General features: G+C 45.2%; 1 protein-coding gene across 1 annotated transcript in view; it reads left to right on the forward strand.

The window, feature by feature from the left end:
- EFCAB11 (EF-hand calcium binding domain 11) overlaps positions 1–9,430 on the forward strand; it is a 154,516-nt gene extending 145,086 nt beyond the window's left edge. The window contains exon 6 of the mRNA XM_021711049.1: positions 9,298–9,430. Coding sequence (XP_021566724.1) covers positions 9,298–9,388 — 91 coding nt within the window. The 3' untranslated portion in view covers positions 9,389–9,430. The remainder of the gene's footprint in view (positions 1–9,297) is intronic.
- Positions 9,431–10,443: the final 1,013 nt, after the last annotated feature.

The following is a 10,443-nucleotide window of genomic DNA, read 5'->3' on the forward strand; positions in this document are numbered from 1 at the left end:
TCACTCTGTTACCCAGGCCCAGAGTGTAGTGGCACAATCATGGCCCACCACAGCCTCGATCTCCTGGGCTCAGGTGATCCCTCCACCTCAGCCTCTTGAGTAGCTGGGCCTACAGGCATGTGTCTCCATGCCCAGCTAATTTTTTTAAAATTATTTTTTGTAGAGACAAGGTTTTGCTATGTTGTGCAGGCTGGTCTTGAACTCCTGGGCTCAAGTGGTCTTCCTACCTCAGCCTCCCAAAGTGCTGGCATTGCAGGCGTGGGCCACAGCACTTGGCCTATGCTGTTTTCTTTTCTTACACTGCAGTTTCTCTTCCAGAGGATCAGACTTACAGATGAGATCATATCCCTGTATATTAGCAGCTCTGCTAAAACACTTGATAGAGGAAGAATAGCAAAACTATTTCCCAAAAGCAAGACTTTGGTCTATGTGTTGATTGCATTTTTGCACTTGTCTACAATTAATCAATAATCAGGTCTGATGAAATTACAGTCTTTCCTCCTTTTAAAATACTTCTAGCTTTAAAGAAGATTCCTGATTCTTGAAACTTAGTAAATAGGAAAAAGTAAGTTATTATTTATGGCTAATCACATTTTCAGCTGTGACTGCATTTTATGTTCATTTTTCCTTTTTTCTTGAGTTGAAGAATTTATTCTGTCACTTTTGAGAGGAAAAAAAACCATATTGGTCCCCTCAATAGCCACTTCAGCATATTAAGAATCACAATTAAGGTACAAAAACAGAACTTCTTATTGGACACAGCAAGCAAGTCTATTTCTTTAGAATACAAGACTGAGAATAGTCTAGAATTGGGATCACATCTAAGGAGAAACCTCAGTTGCTTAGAGTTTCTTTCCAAGTGGAATGATCATTTCGAAAATACTATATTCATTGAGTATCTACTGTGTGTCTACCAAGCTCCAGGTACTGCAAGACTTCAAGAAGATTCTAGACAGGGTACCTAGTATTTCTCAATGCTTTCATTTGTAGGTAGCAGGAAATCATATCAGATAGCCCTAAGCAACACGGGATTTCCTGGGTCAGTGCCTAAGAGCCTCTATGCAGTCTTCAGGCCTGGTTTGTTTAGGCTCCAGCTCACTCTGCCCTTCTGACCCCGGCCCTCACCATGTGCAACTCCAGGCTCAGGCTGATCACTCACACTAAAAACCTGAGTGCATGTCCTTGGATCTACACACCACTGGCTCATAGGACTGCTGTGGAGATGGCTCCCTTACGGTAGAAAAAGGCTGTTGCAATACCAAGCCTCACCCCTGCATCCCAAATGTCCATGTGCAAAAAGCCATTCCTTTCACAACTTGCAAACAAAATTCCTAGACTTCATGATGTTTGTCCCAACTCTTTGCCAATCAGTAGTGGCCAGGGAGGGATATCATATCCTAATTGGCTTAAGCAAATCAATCCTTGAAGCAGTTGCTGTGGTAAGTGATGCTGGGTAGGGTGCAGTGTGTTGCTCCATGGGTTCTTTGACTTGACCACAGAAAAGAATTTCAGAGCAAGTACCAAGTATAGTTTAAGAATTTATTAGAAAGAAAAAGACATACTCAAAGAGCGTGGGTGCCTTAAGAGAAAGGACACGTGCTTGCCTTTGACAAGAAGCTTTACATACTTTTACAACCATGATTAAGCAAACCATGATTAAGCTAAGAGGGGTGGGCTGCAGGTGTCTGGTCACAAGTTTTGATGACTATCTCTCTACCTTCTATAAGTTAAGAGGGGTACACTGCAGGCGTCTGGTCTTGAGTTTTGATGACCATCTCTCAACCTTTTGAGGTCACAAGGACCTTCCAGATAATTAAAGCTATTATCTAACTGGATTTGGGCTTTTCTTAGAACATTCTGTTTGCATTTTGGGTGACTCTGCATTTTCATTATTTCCTGCACTGGTAACTCCACATTCCAGCCCACAAGGTGGTCAGGTCTAGAGTGTCAGGTCAGTTGGGTGAAGGTTGTATACGATAGGAAAGATGTCTGAATGTTGACCCTGTTTTAATTTAACCTGCCTGGAAGACCCTCATCTACCTGTGTCTAATCTGCACCGATAACCCTCCTCAGTAAGGAGGGTGGGATTACAGTGATTGGTGAAGGCCAGTCAGATCCCACTTCTGGAGGTTGGGGTGGGGATCTGTCCCAACCAAATCCCATAGTGACTGCACAGCACAAGTGAGTAGCTGGATCTGGGATGAGACCAGCCATCCACAGCATCACTAGTCTCATGACCCAAGCCCAGAGCTAATGAGACCACAGTGGCACCTGGTGGGTCATTCTTTATTCCTACCCTGGTTGGGATGTCCTTTTGTCCTTATAGTTTGTCGTAATGACCAAGTTCACCCCTACTCACGCCCAGGTCATAACTGTATCCTGCATCCAAAAGGACCCCATGAGAAATATATTGTGCTCACACTGAAGAAACAAAGTCCAATAATACTATTTATTGTTAACTAAATATTATTAGAAAAACATGCATATTAGACAGGAAAGAGAACACTACTGTTGTGTTTTTCTGGTTAACTCTGGCTTTTTTTTTTTTTTTTTTTTGAGTCAGAGTCTCGCTCTGTCATCCAGGCTGGAGGGCAGTGGCATGATCACAGCTCACTGAAGCCTCAACCTCCTGGGCTCAGGTGATCCTCCCACCTCAACCTCTTGAGTAGCTGGTACAACAGGCACACACTGCAACATCTAGCTAATTTTTTTTGTTTGTTTTTTTTTAGAGATGCGGTCTCATTGTGTTGCCCAGGCTGGTCTCAAACTCCTGGGCTCAAGTGATCCTCCTACTTCAGCCTCCCAACGTGCTGAGATGACAGGTGGGAACCAACAGACCTGGTCAACTCTGGCACTTTAGTTGCTTAACTTCAAACTTCAGAGCTCTTTTTAAAGGCCATGTTTAACTTCCTCCAAAAAGTATTTTGCGGATAGAAGAACACTGATCTATTTCAAGCCATGAGGCCCCTTTTACCTGAATGGAAATCTGATATACTGTGCTGTTGCTGATGGCAATTTAAGTGCGCAAAGTTCTCTCAAAATCAGTTATCTGCTGCATCTTAACCTGAGTTCTTCCTGACAGCAGTCAGAGACAAGGGCTTGTGTGCAGGTTGCTGTGAAACAGAGAATGAAAGAAACCCAGGCAAGTGTCTTGTCACCAAGTTCAAGTTCATTGTTGCCATGAGCAGCTGGAGCTCAGCCTGCCAGATCATCCAGGGAGCCAAGAGTCATCTCCCCAAAGGACAGAAGGGGGGAACCACCGCCCACAGGTCCTCCTGCCTCACTGGTCAAGGGGTGCCCTCTATAGCTGTTACTCCTGGTGTCAGAGCAGTCCCAGTAAAAGACACTGGTGCAAGCTGCAGCCAGCTGAGTCCAGGTACCCAACAATGACCAGAGTCTATGGAAGGCTGAGAGTGTGTACACCATGTGCAAGCCTGGAAAAGACCAGAAGTCACCTGCATGGTTCTTCAGTCCTTCCTGCGTTGTATGACTTGGCCTTCTTCACATGTGTCTGTGAGAAGGAAAAATGAGTCAGTACATGACCAACTGGACCCCTGGAGCCCGCAGGACCCTCGTCAGCAAAGGCAGATGCTGGCAGAAAGGACCAGCAGGTTTTGGAAGAGGAGGCTGTCACTGGAGGCTGCCATCACCAGCCTCTGGTCACATGTACTCTCAGTCCCAGCAGCACTCCTTGCTTAGAGGTAACAATCACTCTGCCCAGTTAGTGTGACAGCTTCATCCCACCAATGTAATGGCAGGTTTGATTTTAGTTTAAATTACTCCACAAAGAATCCAAAAGAAATAGAGTCCTCCCTTCTCCCCACCCTACACATTCCACAGAGAAACCCTCTGTCAGTGAAATCTTTGCTGGCACATAGCGTTTCTCATTCATGTTTCAGGCATCAGTTTTCAAAGCCCCCCACAAGACTCACAGCAGCTGCATCATGGCGTCCATCAGTGCGTTTTTTGGGAACACAGATATGGCTAGCACCAGCCCGCCCCCACCCCTGGAGCCTGCCTCTCGAGGGGTCTTCGCTGGACTCAGGTCAAAACCTTACTGTCAGCAAGACTGAGTGGGCAGTTACCCGCATCACTCATCTGAAAAACATGCATGCCTCCGCTGGCCCTGAAATCGCTTGTTTAAAAAAAAAGTCCTTAGGGCAATTATTTTAGTGTATATTTTTCTGAAACATTCTAAAGGGTTTTCTCAAACTACGGTCCTCAAGCTCCATGATTCTTGGCCGGGGGTGATTTTGTCCCACAGGGGATTCTTGGCACTTGGTGGGGATGTTTTTGGCTGTCACACCTGGGGGAAGGAGCAGGAAGGTGTGCTGCTGATATCGGTAGGCAGAGGACAGGCTGCATCTGGCATCCCACAGTACCCATGACAGCCCCTTGTGGACCATGACAAGGCATCTTCTGTGCAACACTCAGTTATGACTCTGGCCAGGAGAACTTACATGGTGTGAAATCCGACCATTTGCTCAGACGATTCAGACTGAAAACAAAGAAAACATTATTTTGAATGTCAATAATATGGAAGGACATTTTAAGACCAAATTACCCGCAACCTACCATCTCCGCAAGACCAGTTTCTGTGGAGCATGTCACCTTTAGCTTCTGCCCAAATGAGCATAGACATTCTTCAGACTGCAGTTACAATATATATGCATTCTATATTTATGTTTTCACTGAAAAGTATTATTTTCATAGTCTTTATATCATTTGAATAGACAGGATTCTGCTGTTTTAATGTTATAAAACCCACTAAACCATTCCCTTTTGTTCGTTCCTTTTTATTTATTTATTTGTTTATTAAGTTACTTGAGTAAAAACAAGTACTTCAGTCTGAAATCTGACTCTGGGAACTCTGGGGACCTGGACGTGGAATACCACTGAATGATTTTACAACAAAAACTCTTTTCCAAGAAATAACTACCTTCAGAGCATTCTAAGAAATTGTTCTGGTGTAAATATCATCATGCAAGTTATCTGTACTACTTGTGAGAAACAGTCACCATTTACATATGTTTAAATTAAAAGCAAACCTCTCTGCTTCCCCTTGGAACATATCAGAGCACTGCTTTAGCTGAATGAAAGACTCCCGGCGTGAGGACCTGGCTCCTGCAGGTTGGGGCCTCTCAGCTCTGGGTCAGGAAAACTTCTAACCTGGCTATGCAGCCTCACAGCACTGCCAGAAAGAGATACCAGACTCTCACTTAATGAAGAGGAGGCAGGAGAAGAGAACGCTAAGGCTCGGTCTGATGGAATGAATTTAAACCACTTTTTAATATGATGAGTTAGGAGGAAAAAAAAAAAAAAATATATATATATATATATTGAGTTGGGGTCTCACTCTATCCCCCAGACTGGAATGCAGTGACACGATCACAGCTCACTACAGCCTTGACCTCCAGGGCCAAGGCAATACTCCTGCCTCAGTCTTCCAAGTAACTAGGACTAAAGGTGTTTGCCTTGCTAATTTTCTTTTTAAAATTAGGTCTGGCCATGTTGCCCAGGCTGGTCTCAAACTCATGGGGTAAAGCCGTTCTCCTGCCTTGGCCTCCCAAAGTGCATTACAGGTGTGAGCCTCCATACCAGGCCTCCAACTCCTTTTATACTCTGCAAAGACATAGAGTCTCTCCTTAATCTTTCACTTCGTCCTGGGAGGTCATAGGGTTTCCATAACATTGTAACTATTTCCTCAGATTCGTTTATTCCACGACTTCATTTATTCAACAAATATTGATTGCCAGCTATAGACTAAGAGGTGAGGACTTCAGTCGGGGTGAGGGTGGCAGAGCTAATAATCCTAAATGTAGCTGGTGATGCCAGAGCAACACATTCCAGGCTCAAAACCAGAGCAGACTCATATGTGGGTAGGACACTAAACACAGCACCGTGTCTTACCTTGTAGTATTTCTTCCTCCGCCCTTCACCAGTTCTCCCCGCCAGCCACATCTGTACCCCTCACAGTGACAGGAGTGGAGATGCTATGAGATCCTTCTGCAGAGTAATTCTCCTTTTTCTTTTTCTTTTTTTTGAGTCAGGGTCTCACTGTGTCACCCAGGCTGAAGTACAGTGACACGATCACAGCTCACCACAGCCTCAACCTCCTGGGCTCAGGCAATCCTCCTGCCTCAGCCTCCTGAATAGCTGAAACTATAGGCACAGGCCACCAAGACTGGCTAATTTTAAAAAAAATTTTATGTAGAGAAGAGGACTCCATATGTTGCCCAGATTGGTTTTGGACTACTGGGCTCACATGATCCTCCTGCCTCAGCCTCCCAAAGTGCTGGGATTACAGGCGTGAGCCCTTGCTCCTGGCCTTCTTCAGAGTAATTCTGTCTACAATGAAAAACCGTGTGTGTTGGCTTTTAAAAGGATAGCCCTGAAACTTGAATTTCCTCTTCACTCTCCTCGAGATGACCAGACCTACTCATATATTTGCAATGAGGAAGGAATGTCAGAAGACACAAAGACATGTTTTAGCACGTCTCATTCTAAAGATAAACTTGAAAAGATAAATGACACTCCTCTGCTCACTATACGACTAAAATGCCACTTCAAACCCTATGAATAGACTTTCCTGTTGTCATTTCCTGGTTATACGGTGCCCATTTTATGGCAGGAGGCTTTGGCAAGGACAGCAAGAAAAATCAGAAGTGAATATGATGTCAGTGAAGGTTGTTTACCAAGAAAATCAGACAAAGGGGATCCCCTCTGTAACAGCATCTGGCATCCCAATGAGTGAATTGGCACACACACGCTCACACACAGAATATTATCAGAGGCTGTCTGTTTGAAACATTATTTTTCTAGGTTATTTACTTAACTCACCCTCCGAGATTTATAGTTCAACCCTCCTAGTTCAGAGTAGAAAGAAAAAAGGCCATTTATCTAATCCAATTCCTTGGGAAGAAATACTTAGGCAATATTAAGAATCTTCAATTATCTAATTTAATAAAAGGGACGATTTTTATTCTGCCGTTAGTAACATGTGATAACGATTATTTCTAATCCCTCAGAAGAGATCTGACGCTTTTGGTCCTGTGTAGCATGAAATCGTCATGTATATTTTAGCAAAAGAAGTCACAAGAGTGATGGCGTCTGCAGTCTGCAATCATTTTATACTAACACGCTGCAACATGGTTCTGCCCTGCGGCAGAGACGTGGGAATCTTTCTCTACTTCAAAAGAATGAAAAATTATCATCACTCTACCCAGAGCCATTATAGACTTCAGAGACTTGGGCATGAAATATTCAGAAAGTTTATTTTAGAATTCAATATTTTAAAAGCCTGCTTTAGGACTATTATAGTGATTAGTGGCTCTCTGACTTGGGCCAGTCTCCACTTTAAGAAGTCCCAGGTCATGGTTGATACTGTTTGTTGTTTCAACAGCATGTCATTGGTGTCAAAGCACAGAAACTTCATGGCAGATGTGTTGTGTGTTGTCTTAGAATGTCCCCCACAGAGGAGCTGAGACCACCCCTTATCAGCTATGTTTCCACCACCCTTTATTTATTTATTTTTTTGAATTGGGATCTCACTCTATCGCCTGGAGTGGTAGCACCATTACAGCTCACTGCAGCCTCGACCTCCTGGGCTCAGGCAATCCTTCTGCCTCAGCCTCCTGAGTGGCTAGTACCACAGGTATGTACCACCACACATGACTTATTTTTTAATTTTTTGTAGAGATGGAGTCTCGCTATGTTGCCCAGGCTGGTCTCTAACTCCTAGGCTCAAATAATCCTCCTACCTCAGCCTCCCAAAGTACTGGGATTCTACGTGTGAACCATCGTGCCTGGCCCCACTGCCCTTCTTAATGGATGTTCCTTTTACTGCTATGAATGTGCTGCTTATGCTGTGAATTTGCCCTTCTGACACTTGTTATCTTAATTGTGTGGCCTGGGTGCCATTTCTCTGCCCCTGTTCAGGGAGCAGTGCCCCCATCTCAGCACCTCTAGGGACTGCGTAGCTGGAGCTACCCATGCCCTCCACTGACCGGTCTGGGGCTCGTGTCTTCATCAGAAAACACAAATTAGAAAAGCAAATCAGGCTTTTGTAGGATCTATCAGTGCTTAAAGGGAGCCACAGAGATCTTCTGGAGCAAGTTAACCTCGTGGGAACTACAGATTAATCACTGCTATCTGGAATGTCCCACTTGTGTGGGGTAGCACACAGAGCCCTGACTTTAGAACATGACAATCCTGGTTTGAGTCCCAACACTGCTACCTACCAGCACAGTGACCCCGAGGAAATTGCTCAGCCTCCTCAGTGTACCTTTTGGGAAAATGGGACCATCCAGCATTGGTACAAAGATTCACCATTCCAGGGAGTGGCAGGCATGCCACTCAGGGTGTCATACCTTCTTCTGGCCATTATTATTTGTTCCCAAAATATTTTTCTTGCCTCTTACTTCTTTACCCACATTTCTGTTATGGGATACATATATAGACAGTGCCAAAAAAATGTATACACATCTTAAGAGCTGTTATCTATGTGTTACTTTTTGAAGTTGAATTGAATTATGATGGCAATGTGTAGTATGATGTTTGCTCAGCTGTGCTTCCGCCATTTGACTGTCTTGCCTATTGCATGGTGATGCTAGCATTAATTTGATGAACAGCATCTTTTGAGTGAACAGCGTACTTCAAATGGGTATACATTTTTTGGCACCCCCTGTATATTTTTTGATGTACTGCGGAAAGGTGTTTAGGATAACTAACAAAACTAGTCCTCTTTGTCTTATATCATCTCTGCACTTGTCCTCATTCCTTTAAGTTTGTTGAGCAAATTATTTCTTTTTTTTTTCTTTTTGAGTCAGAGTCTCACTCTGCTGCCCAGACTGGAGTGCAGTGGCACACTCATGGCCACCCCAGCATCAACCTGCTGGGCGCTGGCGATCCTTCTACCTCAGCCTTCCAAGTAGCCAGAACTATAGGTGCATGCTACCACTCCCGGCTAATTTTTGATTTATCGTAGAGACAAGTTCTCACCAAGTTGCCCAGGCTGGTCTCGAACCCGTGGGCTCAGGCAATCCACTCACCTTGGCCTCCCAAAGTGCTGGGATTACAGGCTGAACCACTGAGCCCAGCAGAGCATATGATTTCTTTAGCCTTTAATAAATGCCTTGCTGTCCTCCCTACCTTAGTGGGCATCGATCTTAGCCTTTAAGTAGATAAAATCAGTTCTTCTTTCACACAGACATGCAGAGAAATGAAGATCTGAATGTGCTTTTCTGCCTGGGTGTTTATGGAAATAACGAGGATGTAACTTCCTGTTTCATCTTCCAGGGAAGTAGATCGAGACTCAGATGGTCACGTCAGCTTCAGAGACTTCGAATATGCCATGAACTGTGGACAAGATGAAGCCCAACTCTCATGAGCTACTCTCTGCACTTCTGGGGAGAGCAATGGATTGCAATGTTTGTTTGTTTTTTGAGTCAGGGATTCACTCTGTACCCTAGGCTGGAGTGCAGTGTAATGATCATGGCTCACTGCAGCCTCACCCTCCTGGGCTCAGGTGACCCTCTCGCCTTAGCCTCCCAAGTAACTAAGACTGCAGGCGTGTGCCACCACACCCAGCTAATTTTTTTATTTTTTGTTTTGTAGAGATGAGAGTTCACTATGTTGCCCAGGCTGGTCTTGAACTCCTGGGATCAAACAACCCTCCCTCCTCAGCCTCCCAAAGTGCTGGGGACTCAGACAAGAGCCAGTGCACCCAGCTGTGATGTATTTACTAACAGACACCACTCTCCTCATGACATAACATGACATACTTGCGATTAAATGTTCATCATCACTTCTGGATCCTGGTGGTCTCAGAGTTTCTGAGTTGTGTCTCAGAGTCCCAGAGGGATCGACGCTGGGACTCTCCTTCCACGTGACCAGCAGCAGGGTAAGGCTCCCCTCACCATCCCCACCACCGGGGGTTCCCTTATCTCCACTCATACCACGCCCAACACTGCTGCCCTGGGCACTCCCCTCCTTCCCCTCATCGCCCTCCCACCCTAGGGTCCCTGAAGCTTAGCAGCTTCTAATGTCTGGGTAGAGGTGGCTTTTTCCTGATGGCTTTGCCAGTTTCCTTCATTCATACAATTTGGGTTGAACAACATACAGCACCTGCAGGTACTGAGCACTCACTGTGTCTCAAGCCGTGAGCCAGGCCTTGGGGAGCAAAGGCTTCAAGCCTCCCTAAGATGGTGTCATCATTGCAAAATAGCCCCAGGGCACAGGTCATGCAAAACAAAGATACCAGATTGTGCTGACACATGCAGGCCCTGTACATCCCTGCGCAGGGGAGCAGAGTGCAGTCAGCGTATTGAGGGTAAGTGCATCTGCAGGACACTGGGAGAGTCTGGGCCCAGGCTTCTTGCATGGAGAAGCAACCTGGGCCTCCCAGCTGCCCTCTGCTGCACCCAGGTTCTAGGCAGGTATGTT

Source organism: Carlito syrichta, unplaced genomic scaffold, assembly GCF_000164805.1.
Source record: "Carlito syrichta isolate Samal-C Ts95f unplaced genomic scaffold, Tarsius_syrichta-2.0.1 Scaffold301833, whole genome shotgun sequence".
In the NCBI taxonomy this organism is placed as follows: Eukaryota; Metazoa; Chordata; class Mammalia; order Primates; family Tarsiidae; genus Carlito; species Carlito syrichta.